Source organism: Balearica regulorum, chromosome 1, assembly GCF_011004875.1.
Source record: "Balearica regulorum gibbericeps isolate bBalReg1 chromosome 1, bBalReg1.pri, whole genome shotgun sequence".
NCBI lineage: Eukaryota > Metazoa > Chordata > Aves > Gruiformes > Gruidae > Balearica > Balearica regulorum.
Window position 1 is genome coordinate 93648007 of NC_046184.1, and position 22648 is coordinate 93670654.

The 22648-nt window shown below is 39.7% G+C and overlaps 2 protein-coding genes across 7 annotated transcripts in view; one reads left to right on the plus strand and one right to left on the minus strand.

Annotated features, from left to right (window-relative positions):
- CMSS1 (cms1 ribosomal small subunit homolog) overlaps window positions 1–22648 on the minus strand; it is a 243920-nt gene that overhangs the window by 142707 nt on the left and 78565 nt on the right. The gene's annotated exons all lie outside the window — the stretch shown is intronic.
- Window positions 1–22648, plus strand: part of FILIP1L (filamin A interacting protein 1 like) — a 208020-nt gene that overhangs the window by 110365 nt on the left and 75007 nt on the right. For 3 of the 4 annotated variants that reach the window (XM_075766369.1, XM_075766354.1, XM_075766360.1), the window contains exons 4-5: window positions 14387–14673; window positions 17870–18043. In XM_075766369.1, the coding sequence (XP_075622484.1) occupies window positions 14404–14673; window positions 17870–18043 (444 nt within the window). In that variant the 5' untranslated portion in view covers window positions 14387–14403. The remainder of the gene's footprint in view (window positions 1–14386; window positions 14674–17869; window positions 18044–22648) is intronic. The other variant, XM_075766379.1, reaches the window with a different exon arrangement.

The window sequence follows — 22648 nt, forward strand, 5'->3', positions numbered from 1 at the left end:
TTTTAAAATACTTATTCACTCACTCAAAACAGAATTGATTGGAACAGAGTGCTAAGAAAAATGATCCTCTTAGAGAAAGTAAGTAAATACTATAAACGCGTGAGAACATGTGATCACTACACACTCACCTGCTGTGTGCTAAAATGACTCCTTTACAACCACTCAAAAATCAAACAGGGGTTGCTTTGGAATTACTTTTTTTTTTAATGCTAAGTAAACGTTCAGAAGCAAACTTCCATGTCAGAGGTTTAACCAGGAAGTGTCTTTTTCATATATGTCTAGGAGAGATGTTTGTACCTATATAACACAGAATTAGGAGGATACGTGCAGATGATGAGGTGCACAGGTACCTTCAGAACTGGCATTAATCCGCTGACAATGTGTTACAAATTAGCACTATGTACGTGCAGAAGAGGCATGGTGCTCTCAGGAGCAAAGTATTAGCTTCAGATAAAATAATTTTAGTGAAGCCTTACTAAGCAGCAGCTCTAAGGAGGCCCTCAGTGCCTGCAGGATATGACTCATTGCTTCACTAGGAAGGAGTTGCATATTAAATGCGAACTTTATAGTCACCTGTCTACGCCCTCCTTAACACACCTAAAAAACTGCAGACATGTCCTCAGCTGCCAGGAAAATACCAGTAGGAACATAATATAATCGCCACAGAGACCAAAAAAAGCAACTCCAACAGGACCTTTCCTGGCAGATCAACCCATATATGATACCTGCCGCTCAAATACTTCCTTCCCAAATTTTCCCATGATAATTGCAGGGCTGAACACAGGCAGCAGAAGGGTCCCTACTGCATCCCTCGGGTCCCACCTTGCCTCTGCCTAGTTCCATGTGGTTTGTTGCTGGCCATCACAGAGGCAGAAAGGCAAGCTTTCTGCAAGTCTCTCCAGTGCCAACACACATGTAACAGAGCTCCAGCAAAACATAGGACAACTGGTGCCAAGCAGCTAAGCTGGGTAATACCAAGATTTTGCTTTAATTTTAATTACCATGCTTCCAAAAGGATACACAGGTGTTTTAAGTCAGCTTTTCAGAGAGGCTTTAGAGGGGTGGGGATGGGGAAGAAGGCATCCAGACTTTAGTGTTCCCTTAGGACCTCTCTGAACATTAGAGCCTTGTAAAATATTCATATAGATGCATCCATTTACATCTGCAAACTCCCTTTCCTCAACTCCCACTAGCCACTGGGCTAGCAACTGGCCAGGGCCATATTTTATTTGAACAACTGGAAAAACAGAGGAACAAACAACAAATGTGCTCTAAGTCACCTCTGGAGCCTGCCTTGCGCCTGCCACCCCCCACCCCCGAGGGCTCAGCTATAGTATAATCAAAATCAGGGTGAAGTCACAGCTGCAGCCACAAATCAACATTTGCTTTCATGTATGAACCTCATGTAGCAAACCTGCAGGGTCCTTATATAGCAATGAAAAGCATATACGAGTTTTCTCCATTTGCCCTATGCCAAAGCACAGATGATGGCCTCAAGACCAAATTTCAAACAAGAGGAGAGAAAAAAAAAGAAAAAGAAACCATAGCCAAGGACACAGAGGAGGCAGATCTACCTAGTTCTCTGACCTTCGTTCCACTTCCTTTTTTCTGTAAGGAGGCAATTTAACTTCACTGCTTTTAAGAAAATTCCTGTTAGAAAGCTGCACTTTCCAGTGCATTTTTATTGCCTTTTCCAAAGTTGCATCATGAGAGCAGGACATATTCCTACAGGAGCTGAAGGTCCAAAACTGCAAGCCATTATAATAAATAATAACAAATGTTGTGGCTAGTAAAATCTGTAATCTGAACACATACATAAAATTAATTTCTCTGTGTATAGTTACTTTTCAAACTCTGCTTTTCACATTTTCCTGGCAGACACATAGCCACAGTCACCAATTAATATGAACAATATAAAAAAATATAAGCCACCACTCAAAGTCATAATTTTACTTTGGCTTATTTAAGGCAATAACCAATCTTAATGAAAAAAAATCTTCAGAAACTAAAAACAAACTACAAAGCTGACTTGAAAAATCTACCTGGAAGCTCATATTTCCTTTGTGTTCACTTGTGTAGAGGTAAACATGCACCAAACAATTAAAAAAATCCTGCTGCCACAAAATCAACTAGTAGAAGCAAGATAAACAAGAAAAAAAAAAAAGAAAAAGCCTCCAAAACAGCAAAAAGCTGAAGTCCACAAAAAGAGATTTTGATTCAAAACATCAGTGCAACACTGACTTCCACCAAAGCCTAGAAATTAAAGTTTTCAAAATTTCTTTGGAGCATCTTGTGACCCTGGGGAACTCTTGTCAAAATCACACAACTTGTCACCATGAATCATGGTGACAGCCCACAGGCAGCATTTGGGGGGGCTGGATGGGGGGGATACAGGGCATTGCCAGTCAGTACCCCTGGCGAGGAGGGAACTCGTGCCATTTGCCTCAATGGCAGCATCCCTTCCGTTCACTAAAACACAACAGGGTTTAGGAAATAAGGTCTAACCTGCATAGAAAGGTTACGGTGAGAGGACTGGAGATCTGAGAGACATTTTGTTTCCATTAAACTCCTGGGAAAGAATGATTTAGGATATTTATCTAATTTATCCAAATACTTCTCTTGGATATCAAATATAGAGAACATGGGCATGGGGAACAGGGTGAGGAATCCTCCACCAACCGTCCACATGTTGCTGTTTTGTAGTTGCAGTTGAAAGAGGAAAACTCCAGAGCAGATTTCTTGCACAACTAAAGACTGTCTCAGTCAGAGAAAGTATGTTAGCCTGCTGTTATATACTTAGGTATTCTCATTAATGAGAAAAGAAAGCAAGGAGAACAACAACATGCAATCACACTGGTTTTGTATTACAGAATACAAAGAAAACCACAGTATTTCCCCAACTATAGGAAAACAAAGTACCAAATCACAGAATGTAATAAAGATCTGAACTTTAGGATATATAAAGAAAATCCAGTCCACAGGTAAAAGAAAATCCTAAAATCCAGGGAAAAAAAAACAACCTGAGTGATTCAATTTCTGATCAGATAAACCAATGAAAGATTACCGTCTGATTTCTAGATAGCAGCAGAATATAGTCATTGATGGGGATGGTATGAAGAAGTTTGGCTTAAAACAACTACAAACAAAAACTCAAACAAAAAAATCCTATACCAGCAACTCAGAAATCCTAGTTTAGATACAAGCCTGAATGCCTACCCAGTGTTGTTCACAGATGCTTGGTGCCAGCATGACAAAACCTGTAAAATCCTTCAAAAGAGGAATGCTATTCTCAACAGCTTCTATGAGTTAAGTACTCTCTGCTATCAGACAGCTCATAAAGATTTGGTCTGAAGCATAAAAGATGAAGTTCATGAAAGCAAACAGACTATGTTTAAGAAAAACATGAGAAAGAAAACCCAGGGTTTAGGAAGAACAAAAATTAACCTATTTTCCTGAAAGCTGTCTAAAGGTGGGGAATTCCAGGTCAGGGAGAACACAAGCTTTCAAAACTTGACTAATACGTGTTCTGCGTTGCCTAGATACAAAAATAGGTTAAAAGAGATTTTTGGACAAATCAAATCAAAACCAACCAAGCAAACAAAACAAAACAAAAAATCAGATATACAATTTGTGTGAAGCCCTGAAAGCAGTATCTAGACATTTCACATAACTTCAGTAGCCACAAAAGCAGATAAAATTGCGTATTTAAAAACGTCAATCAACTCCTACACAGAACTCTTGAACATGCATTGCCAAGGACAATTGTTTGAAGTAGAGCATCCCACACAATATAGCGGGAAAAACAACAGAGTTGGTTTTGAAAAGTTATTTTATTCATGTCTGTCTTGGTAAAATTAGGGGGCACCTGTGTATTCCCCCACCTCTTCCTTCTCCAAACAAGGCATCTACTCCCAGAGTAGGTTGCAAATGATCAGATCAATGGAATAATGATCTCGATTGTCTCAGCCAGCTCTCCATAGACATGAGTTCACAAGAGAGGCAGCCATGCAGCTTCCTCAGACATTAGTAAAGACTTTTGATCTTTCTTTGAAGAAACTTTTCTCAGGATATTTAAAAGTCTGTGGTTTATTTTCATGTGTGGGGAAAGCAATGCTGAGGTGAACACTCCCACGCAAAGAAATGTCTCAACAAAGCTATGCTTGTTAAAAATACCCTTGAAGAAAATTAATATATACTCACTTTGAAGGTGTACATTTTTATTCTGTAGTCCTCACTGTGGTCTCTGCTGCCTATTTCATGACTCATGGATGTATGGCACTCCATGCAAAGGCCAAGCAGATAAAAAAAAGAGTGAAATAGAGATGGCTGCAAGGGTTAAGAAGTTTGGGTCTTGGATACCCAGACCAGTTACTATTGGGTAACAAATTAACTTACACTAGATAACATATACTAGATAATTCTTACTTCCTAACCATACATTTTTCACTGAAAACAAAGGCAATGTACTTGAACTCCATGTACTACTAGTACTTTGCTGAAAGCTTATAAAAGACCAGTTATTTTGTATTTGCCACATGCACCAAGCATAAAAGAATTACACAGGCACACACTTAGTACACAAATACATTCTTTAAAATGTTATGTGTGTGACACACACACTGAAATACAAGAAATACCATTGGTTTCTTGCTTCTCTTTTGTCCACACCTATTATAGCTAATATCATAACATTGTATTTCATCAGTTAGATTCTGTTTGGAGAGTTATGATTATAGGCTGCTTTTCAAAATGACTTTATAGCGCATTACCAGCATGTTTTAGGGCACACCAGAAGACAGTTTGCCACAAGCAGTTCTTTGCCAGAGTCAATTTACCATCCATCACAAAGGAAGAACCATACCATAGAAGATACACTGGCCAATGAAGTTGTGTTTGTACACACATGTGTGTATGCATAGGGAAAGTTAATCATCAAATTCAGAGATGTAAAAATTGCACCAGACTCCGTGAACTTCTTTTGTCTTTTATTCTTACAGACTTCATTATATTTGTGCTTTACTACTTAGTACTTTGAATATTAGTTTTAAAATGAAGAGATCTGTCAGGCTATTAAAAACATGGGAAGAAAAATATTGAATTGACAGTGTTTTAATTCTGTCTAGGTGATTAGAATCGAAGATTAAATGTTCCCATTTTGGAGGTGACAGGAAGTTCTGGTAAGTGGGAGGGAACACTATAACAATGGGATTTTTTTTAAAACCCGATATCACAAAACTCACCTTGAAATATTACCACACAACGATGGCATTTTGGCTACATCAGGTCTGCTGAGGACAGCAAAAATAGTGTGGGCAATAACCTATATTGTCAGGAAGTCAGAAGTAGCTACTTCTGCAGGTTCCCCATTTACCAAAAGCATGTTCAACCTAGGGAAGGAAGGACACATACCTGCCAAGCTGGGAGACAAGCAAACATATGGAGCACTGTGCACTGAGAAATTTCCCCTGGATTTTAAACTCTGCCAAAACTGTCATGTACTTGCACAACATTAATTCCACCGCTGAGACAATAACTTCAGGTATGTTTGCACTGCGTTTGGCACAAGGAGATACTAATCTTGACCGGGGCCTCTGTAAGATTTCATTTAGGAAGTCTCTAGTAGGAAGGGGGAAAGCAACAGCCAGAAACATAGGTATTGATCTGACAGGTACATGGATCTCATGTGAAAGAATCAGAAATGAGATATGAATGTGCAAACTAGATCAGATCAATAACCTGCAAAACATAAAATAAAAGCCAGTAAAAATCATCAGTAAAGTTGACAAGAAAAAAAAAAACACCAAAAAAACCAAACCCACCATTCAGTAGACAGAAGGCATGTGACTTACAGAAAAAAATTAGCCTATCCTGAAACCCAGAACCTAAAAGTTTTTGGTTAGGGTTTTTTTCTTTCTGTTTTCAAATTTGCATATTGTTATTTTACAAATAGATAGCTAGCCCCTTCTCAAGTTCCAGGTAGTGCCAGTGGGATTTACAGAAACATGTTACACACCACGCAAAAACCTATTTGTTTCACGGTTCTGAATATGCCACCCTTCAGCTTCATGAATACCCCCGTGACAGACGATTCTGGGAAAAGGCCAAAGTTTCCAGTGTATTGTTCCTAAAGATAGCCTGAGCTTGTTTCTCTGTGGCAACAAGGCTGTGAGCTTTGTCTATCCAGCAGTCCCATCCTGAACCACTTCTCAACTGCAAACAAACCAGAGAGAGGGCAAGATACTGACATTTCTACAGATTTCCCTGGTATCTGCAGAAAGAGTTGAGAGAGAGCCACAGTGAGGAAAAACTGAAATGTGGGATTCAAACTCAGCCACAGTAGCTGCTGCCTTTGCTTTTCTATAGGCATAGATCTACAGGCTCCATTAGTGCTTCTCTCTACACAGCTTCTTTCTTTCCCTTTTTTTAATTTTTAAATACATACGTGGTCATATATACTACAGTACTTAATCTAAATTGGAGCTGAATTATCCTGCTATGCAAATGACTACAGTCCAGTTAATTTCAAGATTTTCAGGAAAAAGAATGAGTTTAGATACACAATTTTTAAGATAGGAACGTTTTCTTTACATGTAGCACTATTTCCCACTTTTGCTTTGGATAATGCTGTAATTACAGAGTAATTATACATTGGAGCCAAAATTACAGCAGCTGAATAACAAGTATTAAACCACAAGCACTATATTAAATAACGTTAACTGTTTCTTATGCTCATAAAAAGAGAAAATTCTATACTTGGAAAGCAAATTCATATAATTAAAATTGGAGCAGCTGAGTTTTATTTCAGTGTACTTTACCAATAAAAATCTGTCATACAGACAACTGCAAGGCTCACTTTTTTTTTTATTTAGAAAGAGAAACAGATAATATAGCATTGCAGAGTTTACCTTTTCAAACACTTAGATTCATCTGATGTTACAGTAACATTTTTTCCACGTGCACCAAAAATTTCTCTTGCACTAATCCTTATAGATAACCAACTTTTTGTGTCTAATTACAAAATGAGTGTGAAACGTTTTACTTTAAAAAGAAAAAAACCCCTAAACCCAAGGAAACAGATGGAGAAAAAGTTCCCCATATTAATCTTTCAGAAGCAATTCAGTGTAATTGTGTAAAATTCCCCACACCCCTCAATTCCCAGAAGAAAGTTAAAGAAATTCTAGCTATTTTAATTTTGATTCCTCCTCAACCTTTTGAACCCATGAAAACATGGGATTGTACACTAGTGTTGTCGCCTTACAGCAGCACATTGAAGCTATGGTGCGGATAGAGCTTCAGTCATTCTCCTACTAAAACTAAAACCATAGGTGCACACTGGAGCCCTGCGGCATGTATAATACCTCACTGAGAAGACAAATCACCTCAAACAAATCTACTGTGTCTAACCTATTTGCTACATAAACCATGCACATATAATGTAATAAATATACTGCAATTTTCTAAGACTACCATCAACTTAGCAAAATGCTGAACCACAAACTAGGAGAGCTGAATTCCTGTGGAGGAGAGAGAAGGGTTTAGCAGGAGGAAAAAGTGATGCAAGTGCCTTTGAGTGTTAGGTAGGTCAGAAGCTGTTTCAAGGTACAACCAGAGTCAAGGGGAAAATCAGCCCATGTCAGAAAACTCTCCAAGTACTCAGTAATTTCTGAGCTGGATGGAACCTCTGTGGAGACCAGGTCTTCATTTCAGAACAGCTACCCAGTTTTGCCAAAGAAATGTTATGTGATACCGCAGGGAGCCCAAACTCTTGATTTTCTCACGGATCACCACGAAGAGGTCTAGTACCCAGACCACTTGGTTTTATGGACCATCTGAAGAACCTCACTTAGAACAAAGTTTGACATGTCTGACTAGAAGTATACATTCCTAACCATATTTTCCTAATACGAAAATTTCAAGTATGTTCCAAGCAAGCAGCTTATGCTTTCATGCGGAGCACTGTGAATGAGCATGCTTTAAAGAAATTGCCACAGTATGAACTTAAATACGTGGGCAAACACTACCTGAGCCTCAGCAAGAGATGGGCTAAGAGCAGTTAATCTAAAGGAAGGGCCTAACTTGAGCTCACAGCCACAAAACCAGCAACTAGCCACATGGCACAGGCTCTTTTTCTCTGCTTCCAGGCACAAAATCCTGTGTGTGTGCGTGTATATATATATGTAGTTAAAGAGACATTACAAGAGTGAAGACTGGATCACAAGTTCACACACCAATACTGAAATGACAGACAACAGACACTGATACATTCTTTAAATGGACCTGGTGAAAACCTCCCACACAGACACAGCCTTCTAAAGACGACTGTAACCCTGTACAGATCTCATATGCAAAATGGACTTGGGAAGATCTTACCTAACCACAGTCACTGCGGATGTGCAAAATACTACAGGATTGGAAGGGGGAGGAGGAGACAACAGATGGTGGAAATTTCACAGTACCTTTACCGTCAGCGGAGTAACATGACAACTCTCTAACACAGTCCAAAAGGCATCTTACTCTCTCAGAAGAGGCTCCCTCTCTCCAAGGGATGACAAATCTGACTTGTGGTCAGATGAGCACAAACCATGACTAGCACACAAATGACATCCAATTCTCAACCATGCACTTTTCCTGTCTGGGAATGTTTACATCCTTTGGTGAATCCAGATTTTCTTCCCACTTGAGTAATCGCTCTTCTTGCGGGATCCCCAAGGGCTTCAAAGACCAAAATTTGACAAGATCCCATGAGAGGGGAAACAGACTGCTAATTTATTTTCCTTTCTCCTGCTTGACTCCCTGTAACTCCACATGCCAACAGATGGATCAGGCTACACAGGTAAGCACTCCTGCATCAGTTTTCCCAGGTAAACAACTTCATCTTGCAGTTTCTATGCCAGGATGGAAACACTTACTTATCCCAGAGTCCCTGGGTAAAGAACTTGTTAAAGAAGTCTCTTCTCACTTACTGCCAAGCCTATGCACCAAGACAGCACAAGAGTCTACTGTGAACAAGAGCACAGCTCGAATGAGATCGTCATCCATGGTACAAGAGAATATCCCTCTGGATAGAAGCCACTGCAAACAGTTTTCAGGGAAACACGAGAACAGTCTACCCAAAACAAAGGGCTGTATCTTTGGAAGTGGTGCAAAATCTACCACAAAGCAATGTATTCCCGCTCAGGGGAAGGATGAAAGTCCCGAACACATTCTGTCAGAAGGCATCAGTTCCAGAAAAGGCTCAGTGAAGCTATGAAATGGCCAGATCCTGGGATTCCAATTAATAAGATGACTTTTTCAACTTCTCCCGTGGTTCAGTATGGATCAATTGCTGGCCCACAGGCCACATCAGGACTACAGACAGAGAACAAGACAAATCTGATGCTTTCTCTGGTGGAGAACATGATGTGGCCTAGCCAAAAGCCTCTTCCCATGCCTGGACACTACCTGGCACACAGCCACACAAGAAATCAGAAAACAAGGGGCAGGAGATTAATTTTTCCTTAGGCATATATGTGTGGCACTGAGCTGAACATGACGCTTCAAAGTAGCTTTTGCTACACAGGAAAGGAAGAAATGTCCTGTAGCAACTAAGGTGAGACCACCTTTTTTCTTGCCTCAAACCACATTTGTAGAGATGGGCAGAAAGTTGCAGATCTTTTTCCAAAAGACATCATGTGCTTTGCACTCTCCCATTACATTGGCATGCTGAGCAATCTCATCTCAGCTCCTTTTAAAAGTCAGTCTGTTGGTAACAGTCCTATCAATTTCAGCAAATCAAAAGCATTACCATATCCCTTTAAGGGATGTTAAAAAACAGAAAGACATAATTCCTTGCTTAGTCACGGATTTTTGGAAGAAATGGCAAGTTCTCAACTATTCAGGATCCTTACCCTGGGATTAAGGGAAGATTTGGTCCTGTGAGGGATTTTGTTAGCTCGTAAGTCAATCACTGACTAAAGAGAAAACACTAAAGGGAAAAATAGATGGAAAAGAAATGGATGTCTCTTAAAACCCTAAGGTGTCTGTGGTGAAGTCATCTCTGAAGGATATTTCAGTCTTTCCCACAAAAGTGCGGGGATTTCTGAACCACCTGCTTGTTCCCTGCTGCCAAAGAGACAAATGCAGTTTCATCTCCTTCAGAATATGATTGAGAGGGTGGAGACCAAGTTAACATCATAGAAACATTTGGTCATTTATTCTTCTGGCTCTTCAGGAAAGTATATTTTGATCCCTCAGATTACTTGCTCATCTGCAAGGAGAGGAAAATTTCTCCTTTACATGCAGAAGAACAGCATACATGTTCAGAGATAAGCAAGCTCTTTAGAAAACAGAACAGAAAACAAACTATAAAAAGAACAAGAACACAAACACTGAGAATAGATTCAAACTTTGCTGAGTATGTTACTTGCAATAATTTGATTTACCAGAATGTTTCAATATAATCTACCCTTACTGCAATTTTGAATCTGGAACCAGCCTACCAACCTGCACTGAATCTGATCAGCCTGGGAACCATCACCTTGTGACTTCAAGCAAGATACCACTGCAAAATCTTCCATAAAATAGATACCTAAATAACATGAAGAAAAGAACAATAGTACAGAACACAGACCTTGTGCTCTTCAGTTAGCACACTTCCAGTAAACTGATCTCCATCCCACTGCATAGTGGTCAGTGATTTCAGGAGACACAACTTCATAATCTGGGTGATCCCTTTCAATCTTTTATTTTTGATGCAAGCAGATATTGCCTAGATGGTACATAAAGCATCACATGAGAATGCTGACAAGTATCCTTGCTTCTTCTGTTCTTGTAGCTACTTCCGTATAGTAATTGATCCAAAAGAGATGAAAGATCACAAGCACAAGGCCCACACGCCCAAACCAAATCTTCTCACCTGCTTTCTTCTTTCTTAGCAGTTGTTGTTTAGTGTTTTCTAAGGTATCTTATATTGTCATTCTTCTTGGTGGTACAGAGAAACAAGCTTAAATTAGCGTCTATATTGAAGTTTGCTGCAAGATGCAAGAGTCAGTCCACCAGGAGGAACCACAAAGACTCTGTGAACTACAATCCCTGTTACAAGAAGGAACACTTCTTCCTTACCTCTTTCTTTGCAAGACAGCTTTATTGTACACAGACCCCATCAATATGTAATTTAAAGTGAAAATTGACTGAGACACAGATAGGCAAAAAGGCAAATTTTCCACTCGGTCTAATCTTGAGAGCTTGGGCTCAGGAGGGATGAGACTCCTTTTTGGATGCCATGAGACAACTGATACCCAGAAATTTTATGAGCCTGTTAATATTTTTACCTTGGGGGGTGGGGAGGGGAGGATGTTGGCCTTCATTAACCTCCAAGAACACAGAAAGAGTTGTTCAAGGTAGAAAATACCACAACATACCAAAACATACAGGTGGAAAATTTCAAATAGCACTGCTTCTATCTTGAATGTTACACTAGGGCCATTCAAGGGCTTAGTAACATTGCAGAAAACCAGAATCCTCTGGACTAAAACAGATCATCTTTCTGCCATGGTGCAAGGGCATGACACGGCAGCTGATACTCTGTCCAAAATGTCAGGTGCACTTTAAGGGTTAGTCCCTTGGATGGTGTCACATCTAGGGGGTCTGATAATTTGAAGGTGGTGAGGAGTTTCAAGGTAGGTGATGGGATGTTTATTTTTGTCCACTTCTGAGGTCCCAATTTGCTTGCTGCACCAGTGGCTACACTGCCTGTGGTAATCTGAAGCTTTGAACAGCCCTTCAGTTACTCACACCTACATCCTTTGACAACTACATTAGCAGTAACATCCTTATGTAAACGGACAACACAACAAATAATAAGAATGCCAGTCAATGGACAGGTAGTAAGAAGGTTTAAATAAATCAAGAGAGAAAGAATATGTTAATAAGCCAGTCTACTAATACAAGAGCATTTGTGCCTCTCCTGTCAGCTACATTCAAGTACCCATAGAAAAGTGCTTAAAGCACACATTCAGTATGCCACTTCATTCTCAAATTATTCATGTTAATTGCTAAATTGATAAATATTTGCATTAGCAGATTCAATAGTAGACATTGGCATTCAGGAATGCCAGAACAGAATGCAGGTAAAGTGTGCATAACTCTACTCAACAAGAAAAATCCAGTCGGGGTGCTGCAAAGGTACCACCTCTGTAGGAGGGTAACCTATTTGGCAGGTCAGCAGGCCTTCTCAGGGACCAAGTGCCTTTTGCCGGTACAATAAGGACTGATCTACCTGATTAAGAAGTAGGCACAACAAGCTTAAACGGGAGTCACAGCTAGTCCTCTGCTGCTGTGCAAACTCTGTGCGGCATGTGGCCTTGAAGCCAACAGCATGTGTACATTTAAGAGAAAATGTCGGGGCAGTCATCCTTCTTGGCAGAATCACTGAGACTACTGCCCTGTCAAGTAGCTTGATGTCCAATCGAGACTGCTGCTGCATCTGGCATGCATGAGGGGGAAAATGCAAGGACTTCTTGGACTATTTATGCATTTCATAGCGTCCTGTGCTTGTGGCATCAAAATGCATGGACAATCTCAAAGTGCCTTCAGGTTACCTGATTTAACTCTCAAGTCCTGCATTTGATTTTATAAACATTAGCCATTAACTGCATGCAAAAGCCAAGCAGGCATCCAGCATTTTACGCTCAAAGGAAACCAACGGTCTTCCAAAGTAGTAATACTCTGTAAGCAAGATGCAAAAAGTGAGTAAGCCTAATAAGCAGACCACAGCGAACAAAGAGAAACTATATTCAACTGAAAGGACAGGATGAGCACCAACTTAAACTAATCATCATCAGCTAACATCACTGTCGGCCTGCTATGAACAACTCTTGGTTTCCTACATCACTGCAACAAGTTCCAGTCCTAATCTGACACTGTTGGTGCACAGCTTCACAAAACAGGTTCCAGTGCATGCTGCCATGCAAAGCTGACACACCTTGGTTTCTGGAGACCTGAAGAAACAAGTTTTTCTTATGAAATACAAGCTGAGTGCTTTAAATTAGACTAAAGGAGACTTCAGCACTATAGAAAAATGTCACTTGCTTTCCTTGTACTATTTTTTGATAAATTCTCCCCACTCTCAACCATCAGCCATTATAAACCAAAAGCTGCTTCTACCGTGTCTCTGTTCTTGCAGAAAAACAACAAAAGGAAGTATTTGTAGCATTCAGTGGAAAATCACCACAGTTAAGGAATGCAACACAGAGTTGAGGATTTAGAGTCAGAATCTGGTGGAAGGGGGGAGCTCTGAAAGAACTTTATCAGCCACAGATTTGTGAGGCCAAAAAGCAGCAGCACAATCACCTCCTGCCTATCATAGGCCATAACAGTTTTCTAGATCTTTCAGCAATTAGCTTTGTGATTTAATAAGAAAAAATGTGCCTTATTTGTATTTGGAACATGTTTAATTTCACCTTTGAATCACATGATCAGGCTTTTGTCTGCTACATGGTATCCATGACCACAGTTTTCCTGTAGAAGTGGACTATAATCCATTCATACCTTAATCTGAGTGGCGATAAGTAGAACAGAGTTCCTGAGGTTAATCAATATTTAGACAGTGTTAGTCATTTATCTGTAAAGACATTAGAGTATGTTTACTTAACAGTGGCACTTCAAAGGGGCCTAGTTAGGACAGGTCTCCCTTTGGCCAGGTACTAACACCTCTAGAGTGCTACAGTCTAGCACTAAAGTAGTAGTGTTTCATAATACCTGGTTATCTGGGAAGTGGACACACCACAATCAGCAAGGTAGTTTGGTTTTGGGGGTAGTAGTGGTGGTGTTGGGGAGGGGGTGTTTACGATGATCCTCACCCCCTTGCAGTCTGGATGTGCTAACCCCTCCATTTTGCCAAACACGGGGAATGCAACTGCTTTACTCATAGTAGTGGAGGATTCCTTTCGTGCTGTCCCTTGGACAAAGGAAAACAAAACACAGCTATAAAGTAAGGGCTGGGATGTTATGAAATTGGAACAGAAAGATCTTCCTAGTGAAAACCTTCTAAACCTAAATCTGCCTCATCACAGTAAGTATCTACCTGAAAGGTGAGATAGGCACTGTCTCTCAAATGGGAATATACAGTACTGCTGCTAAAGTTGCTGCCTTTGCAAATATTGAGGAGGGAACTGTTACAACTGCCCAAGACCAGTTAAGACTCACTTCGCTACAGACATCCAGTAAGGATCACAGCCCACTCCTGTTGGCTTACACGAGATCGTCAGATTTTGTCAAATAACAAACAGCCTTGTGTGGGAGGGAAAAACTATCAGTCTGAAGGGAATAATAGCCACCACAAATTATGGTAAAAGTTTTATAGTCTCTGCTAGTTAAAACAATTACTTTTCTCCCCACCTTCCCTCAGCTTCAGAGATATAAACCATGCGTTCCAGAAGTAACAGCACAGAAAGCCCAACCAGACCAAAGCTGAGCCAGCAAAGGCCAAAAGACCACCATAAAGAAGAGGTTGGTTACAGTGGGAGAGGAAGCGTGCAAAGAAGGCAGAAGGAGAAGGACGATGTAGCCCAAGCCAGTACGACCTTAAGAAGCCCTAAGGCAGAGAAAAAACAAAGAAGTTCTTTCAAGAAAAGAGAGGATCTCTCTCGTGATGACTTGTTATTTCTTCTTAGTGTCCTCGAGGGTGAATTACAGGTGATTTATGATCTTATTTTATATCCCCAATTAAAACACACTCCCCCCTAATTTACCACAAACACATGCTGCTTCATGTTAAGGAAACACCCTACCTAATCTGATACAGGACAAAATATAAACTGCAAAGTACATAAAATCGCAAATTATAGCTATTATTATAGCTATCAACCAGAAAAGATGTTTACATCACCCCTAAATGCAGATAAAATTTACTCACAATGTACCTGTATCACACTAAAAATGCTCATGGTCCACTGTGAAGGATCACGTAACTCTCAAAGCAGAGAACTCACAAAACTTTCCTATTGTGCTGCCCCATTCTAAGTACTTTGAATACAAAGTATTTGTCACTGTAAAACCTGTGCGGAGAAAATATTAGAGACCTTTAAGGTCTGTGAAATGATTAGTTCTTATATCCCCTCTCCTATGAGGTCATGAGCATTACTCCCCATGAATCAGTATGTGCCAGATCGCAAGTAGTAACTCACTCAACGGTATTCTAACACCTTTTGCTAGAAAAATCAAAATAGCCATTTTATTTCCCATAATACGAAGCATAAGTGTTGCATGCCACTTAGCCCACAAGATACTGGATTTTGAAGAGTGAGCGTTTTTCTACCTGGAAAAGGAGCCAGCTGCCAAGTGGTCACTGATGCCTAACCTGATAAAGAATAATTTCAGGAAGTGGGAACCAGATTTCCAGTGAGAAGGGAGAATACTTTGGTGGCAGGCTGATTGCACAGAAGTAGTGACAGTCACTTAAAACTGCTCACAGGCAGAGGGAAGAGCAAACTGGCCAAAGTGACATAAATGGCTGTATCACATGGTTTCAGAGTTTATTACCTAGACAGTACCTGGGTAGTTCCATTCTTAACAGATACATATATATTTACATAATAATACATACATGCTTAACAAAACATACATGCAATATGAATATTTGATAGATGGGCCAATCTCAGGGGTAGATCCAAGGCAAACTTCTACAGAACATTTCATTATGCAAACAGAATGATTTCTGGGTTTGTGAAACATTTCTCTCCTGCTCACTTTCTTAATTTAGATTAAAATTCAGATGTCACACACTCCTCCAAAACAGTTCTCTCTTCCTCTCAAGAGAGAGATATATGTGTGTGTGTGTGTATTTATATTACACACACACTTCATTACACTTGTGTAATATAAATATATATATAAACACACATACTTCAATTCTTAAGATTTAAAACTGGAACAGAGTGAAATGAGAAACTGGAAAACATGAGCCTGACATGAACATTTTAAATCACGTCCGATGTTCCAAAGAAGCATTATGAATTAAAAAAAAAAGTGAGAAGTCAGTTTTTATTCCTAATATTTCACCTCCTGTAATTCCAAATCAAATCTCTGAAGATTAGCTGTCAATCCAACCACAATTAAGTTTCAAAGTTAGAGGACATTACTCTCCGATTCCAGAACATTTAAGATGCACAAAGACCACTCTTCTAGTTTTATTCTGCAATGATAAGGATTTTTTAAAAATTAAGATAATCTACTTCTAAACATAGTCACTAATAAAGATACAGAAGTGCTCCAGCCAAGAGCAGTCAGACTGAAAGTATTACCCTCTCCTGATACATCCCCTCTTCCTGATTTCCTCCCTTCCTATTCTACCCTTCTAGAATTCGCATGGACTTTGTTTTGTTTTTAACAGATCATTGTGGACAAAGGGTGAGACACTTCATGTAGTTATGTCACCTTAACGGAGGCAGGGAGGGGGGCAACCTCCCCCACCAGAGGATGCAGGGAAAAAGAGAGGGACACAGCCCTAGGGGAGGTGGTGACCTAAACCAGTTTCCCTCACAGTGGAAACATTCACATAGTAAGATATTCTCAAGAAAGAACATTATCATTAGAAGTGTGACTTCAAGACAATTAGCACAATATTCACAGCAGGTATTCTGTCCCCTCCAACTTAACATCTAGGAACTAGTAACTTTATAGCAAAGAAGTGTTCTTGGTGGTTTGGTTTTGGGGTTTTGTTTCATTTTTTTAAAAAGCAAAGAGGATCTATAGATCACTTCAAATACTGCAGATACATACAGCATGTTTCTCCAGCATGGAGCATGGACTTGGAGAGTGATGCTGTATGATAGGAAGAAGGTATGTACACCTGCAAGCTTGCCAAGAATTTCTGAAATACATACATAGAAGAACATATTGAAAACATGCTTGAGAACATACTGTATTTACTCTTTGGTAACAGGATGTCATCAGATATTTTGCACGATTAAGGAAACAAATGCAGTGTCATTAAAAAAGTAAAAGTATGGTGCACATTTTTAGGCTAAACTTTTTGAAACTACTTGATTTTTGGAAACCAGGCAACACCACCGTCTCTTAATCATCATCTTTTAAAATACCCCTCCCCCCTCCCCTTTTTTTAGCATGCACTCACAAATTGAGAATACCCTTACAGCAGTTACTTCCAAAAACTTGATGCTGCAATGTTGCTTATTACCTGAGGGCACATACACGAGTGTGTGCACATCTACATGTCTATAAATACATAGGGCATGGTCTCGCACATGCATGCACGCATACATATACATGCACATGGGACCCCACTGCCAGCTTTGAAAGCAATTAATCTTGTTTTAAAGAACTGCCATTATTACATGGCTTTGGAATGCATGTTGCAAAGGGTCATATCCCCTGCACTACACACCTCACTACATTCACCACTCAAATGAGCAAACAGCCCCAGGTGGGTTTAAAATACAGAAGCCACCTTTGCACCCAGAATACACAGAATGTGCAACACTTCCAGGCTTCAAGAACCATCCTAACATCTTTCACTAACAATTTAAAATCAACTTCTAATATCACAAATCACGCTTTGCCCAGAAATTGTGTTGTGAATGCTACACACTGGTCCAGAAACAGTACTACAATCTAATCACTAACAAAGTACTTAAGCATTGATGAGGGTTCTGAAGATGTTGGAGTTTATGCAGAACTAATAAAATACAAAGACCAATACTTCCCTCATGCTTTTTAACTGCCTTCATGTTAGTGACTATTTTGGGGCATTTTACATATGCAGTATTCTTTAAAAAGTTTTTTAGTTTTCTTAAAATCAAAAGTAGAAAGCTAACCTGTAAACACACGTATACAGTTTAAGAATATAAAACTTTACTTTGTGTTTCTGCAGGCTCAAGATGAAGTTATAGGAGTACTTAAGGCTGAAAAAATTGACTTGGCTTTGCTTGAAGCACAATATGGCTTTGTTACTCCCAAGAAGGTGTTAGAGGCCCTCCAGCGAGATGCTATTCAAACCAAGGCTGAGCAATGGCAAGAAGATATCTATGAAAAGCCTATGGGAGAGGTATGAACATATAATTGGTATTTAGCCATACTTCCCACCAAATTCAACAGAAAATACCTTACTGTCTTCAGGGAAAGAAAGCAAATGAGCTCTAAATCTAGAATATAACACGAGTCTAAGTGACAGCAGAAAAAAGTCCAGGGTCCAGTGGGGTCCCTAATAAAAACAGGTGTCTAACAATCTTCATTTAATACTGCGCACTTGGGGCTTAAACATAGATTTTGTCCAATTCAAACTCTGATAATCAGTCTTCTATTTTTTACACCATCATCTTCCCCCCCGGCCCTTTCTGTTATCCAAATTCAGAACCCATACAAACAGGTGCCTCCCCATTCATCTCACTGAGGCCATCCTAGCGACGGCTGGTAAGGGCCCGTTCAGCAGTAATGGCACAGCTGTCTACCTGTACATATCCCAGCTCCCACTAATTCTGCGGGAGTCACGGCTATACCTGCTTGGTCTGAGTAGTTACTGTAACAAGCTGTCATTATACTTAAGTAACCTTTAGTTTAATTACAATGCAGGAGCAGCAGCCATACTTTCTGAACAACGTTATCTGAGTTTCATTTCTGCCCTGCAATGCAAATCACTGGATATTAAAATCCCTTCATATCAGAATATGTGTTTTTTTCCTAGGTAAGTGTCTCCTCTCTAATTTAGATAAACATTTTTTAATATGCTACTCAGTATGATAATAATCATAAAAATAAAAGCAGAAATTATGAATAAAATTCTTCTACCAAGTGTTACCCAAACTTCCTGAACAGAAATGTACCTAAGGATGCAGAGTTCATTTCAGAGAAAATTATATCAGGCAAAAGGTCAACACTTATTTCAGAGGCTCAGAAGTTAAAATCTCTGGTTATAATCTGAAACAGATAAAGTTCAACTTTAACAAAGTTAATTTATTTTAGAACATTGTGGCATTATGTCATAGAAACTTTGAGCACAAATGGAAATGATTTGAAGAGAAGTCCAAAAAAGTTTGAAAACATAAGTTCAGTCTGTTACTTTACATAAGTATATACACGCTTTTTCCTTCTTAGACTTAATGGCAGAGAAATGGTTTCTAACACCACTGGATTTGGCAATTCCAAAAGGCAAAGGTAAACATCCTGAGAGCAACTGAAAGGCTAGAAGGACCACTGGCATTTCGTATATCTTGGTAAACCAAAGGATGCCGTAATCAGCAGGCATTCCACAATTTCAGTTTCAAAATCCTCCCAAATTAAGTCAGAGATCCCTTTAGGTTTTGCTTGGATTTTTTAAACATTTATAAAAAACAAAGGGAAAAAGGTGGGAAAGGTGGAACCAGCTGCAAAGTATGGGAACTGACGGTTTAAACTCCCCCTTCACCAGCATGACAAGGTACCTTTGTATCTGCCTACAAAATCTCTGCTGATCCAGTTCCTTCACAGCATGTGTGTCTCATCCTTGACAATTTAGCCTTGTAGCCCTGAACACAGAGGATCTTCCCAAAACTCAGTTTTCAGAAGGCATCTGTAAGATTACTGGTCCTTTAACGTCCTCTCACAACTCACCTATCCTAAACTTTACGAAGTTTCTTGGCAAATTTGGTTAAGAATGTAGTGGGAAAATTTGGGGACTGGACAGCATAATTCACTAGCAACAGGATTCATACGTGAAGAAATGTAGCAACCCTCTTTTGAAAGCAGAGGGTTTTTTCAGCCCGATTTGCTCTACAGCTATTTCTGTCCGCAACCTAGCAAATGCCAGATAAGCTTACTCTTATTCCCCACACTTGAGGATACAATAAATTGTTTTATGTTTAATGGGGCTTAAAAGAAGAAAAAATACTTTTATTTTGGTTTTGCTTCTGACACAAAGGCCTGAAAAGGTTTTCCATCTTTGCATGGTTTATAATTTTAGATTGAGTCAGTTAATCATGAAAAAAATCTGGCTTCAGATCAATTGGCACTTCTCTTGAATAGAAAATGAATGGTATCCAACATTCTAGTAAATACAGAATAACAGCATAAGAACCGTTTTCCCAGATTAAAAAACACCACCACAAATTTTTAAAAATAATCAGAAAAACATCAGAGAAAGTGATGTAGGGAAAGAAAGATAAAGATACTGCAGAATTTATGGTGTCTTTTTCTCATGTTTCAAACCTTCATGGAATTAGAAAGCCAGTTCTGGTTTCTAACTTTCCCCAGCTTCCAATAACACAGTCAAAGATAAAAAAAATCTGGTGCCTCGCTGTTTGAAATGTGATGAACAATACCTCCCACCACTTTGAGAACTCCTCTGAAAGCAGTGAAACTAGAAGAAAGTCTATATTTTGCATCCATCAAGGATAATTCAAAATTTAATTCATTTTTAAAATCCCAGTGCCAATCAACTTGGAGAAAGATGCATCCTCATCAGCCTTTTAACAAAGTATATCTGATTGCATCCTCACAACATCTTACAAGTGTCGGTCACAACTTTTCAACGACAACAGCTGTAGGGCACCAGTAAGTTACAGTCATAGGAAGAGACTTAAACAATAATGTTGACGCGGCATTCGGGAAAAGCAGACCAACATATCCGCATGGAAATTTGGCTCAGCTAGGGTTGAAAAAGACGAGGGAGGAACTGTTCTCATAATCTCCAGTAATCCTAAACTCAAGATTATACATTTATAAACAATGAATGTGAGGATATTATTAACAGGAATAATATTTCACTGAACTTTGGATAAAGAAATACAACTAACTTGGATTTTGTTCTGGCACAGTGCCAAACACAAAACGTCTAAAAAGAGAAAGACAAAAAGTTCAGTTCTAAGGTAATGGATATGAGACACCACCCTAGTTTGACTTCAGACATGAGTTGGTGGCAAAATGTATTTAAATGATTAAATTCCTGTGAATTTTTAGCTTGCTGAACTATTCACAGTTATGTAAGACCACGCCTCTTTTTTTTCCATTGTATTGTACAGTATGGTCAAGTATCAATTCTAGCAAAAAGCCCATATGGTTAGCAAGAACAAAATAACAAATGACTTAATTAAGATTTTATCACCTTAATTTTCAACAGAAGATATTTATCCTGCTGCTTATTAGTCTTCTGCGGTTTTGTAGCCAAGAACTGTATCTGCTGAGTACATGTACATGTGTGCGTACATGTAAACAGATATTTCTGCATGTGCAGATTTAGCATTTGGACAGAGTAATTTGAGGAACCAGGGGCTGGAGACCACTCCTGTGAGAGGATCTCACACTAGCAGGGATTCACACAACTCCTCTCTCTTCTCTGCTGGATACGTGGGAGTCAGCCATCAGATCTCACAGGGAAAACGCGAGAGTCAAATTTGCTCCCCAAGGAAATGCCCTTATCTTGCATAGGGACACAACAGAGCTTCCAAACAAAACACACAGAAGCGCAGCAACCCAGTACCAGACTCTGCTCTGCTTGATCCTGTAGGGAGGGAGAGGCGTGCTGCACAATAACACACACAAATGTCCCAAGACCAAATGCCCATACTCATTATGCAGCTTACACGCAGGTCTCGGGTCTGCATTAATTGTGATGTAGGATCTGCTGCCTCTCCAATTCTCTTCTCTATCACCCACCTGTACCAGCAGACAAGACCAGCACCTCTTCCCTTCTCTCCCGAGTGGAATCCCAAGCTCTTGCTCTCCGTCTTGTCCCCAGCTACAACAGCCACATGCCAGCTGCAAATGCTCATGGTAGAACTGATTTGACAGCACTCTTGAGAATGCATCTTCGAATTCGAGCAACAGGAGAAAACTGCAACATGAAACAGCTTGGATGCAGCAGCTTATTTACTTGTCTCTCTTACCCTTTCATGTAAGCAGCTCTCCCCAGGACACTACTGTTCTTTTACCCACTTCTAAATTCCTCGTCCCCCCCTCCCTCTCCCGTTCCTAATACTAGTTTGTAATCCAAACTGCTTATCTCAACATTGACAAAAGCACAACTGCAAAGTGAAAGGTACTGGCATTGCTCACTGAAAACTGCAAAACAAAAACCTGGAGTTACTACCTTTCTTCTTGTATACTTGCTGCTTGGATTACCACTTGAATTAACCTCTCATAGCCATTCAACAAGTACTCTGGAGCAAACAAAACATGCTGAGCCCACAAAACAATGCTGGCAGGTCCAATACCCTTCACACCCAACAGTGCAGGAGCAGGACTATCTTCTATTTGGTTCATGTTGTTTGTGTTGATGACTAACCCTCATCTCCATCAGGAATTTATATGTTTGGAAACAGGAGTCATTTGATTTATGATCAGCTCATAGCCAGAAATTTCAATGTTTTCTTATGATTGCAATTTACACAACCCCTCAGGTTCTTACATATACTTTTGAAGCAGTGGTCCAATCCATACAAATGCATTACCTTCTTAACCCCATCCATGCAGACTGCCTGCTAAAAGAAATCAGAAGTTCACACCTTTGCCTTCTTCCCCACCTGTCCTTGCACTGAGGGCTGAGACCAGCAAGAACTATCGTGCCAGGTTGATGCCCAGTTCATATCAATTTAAGTAAGACAGGGCCATAGCTGCAAACAGCATCACATCAGAACTTTATCAAAAAACAGGAGGCAGGTTGCTTTCTGAGAACAGCATA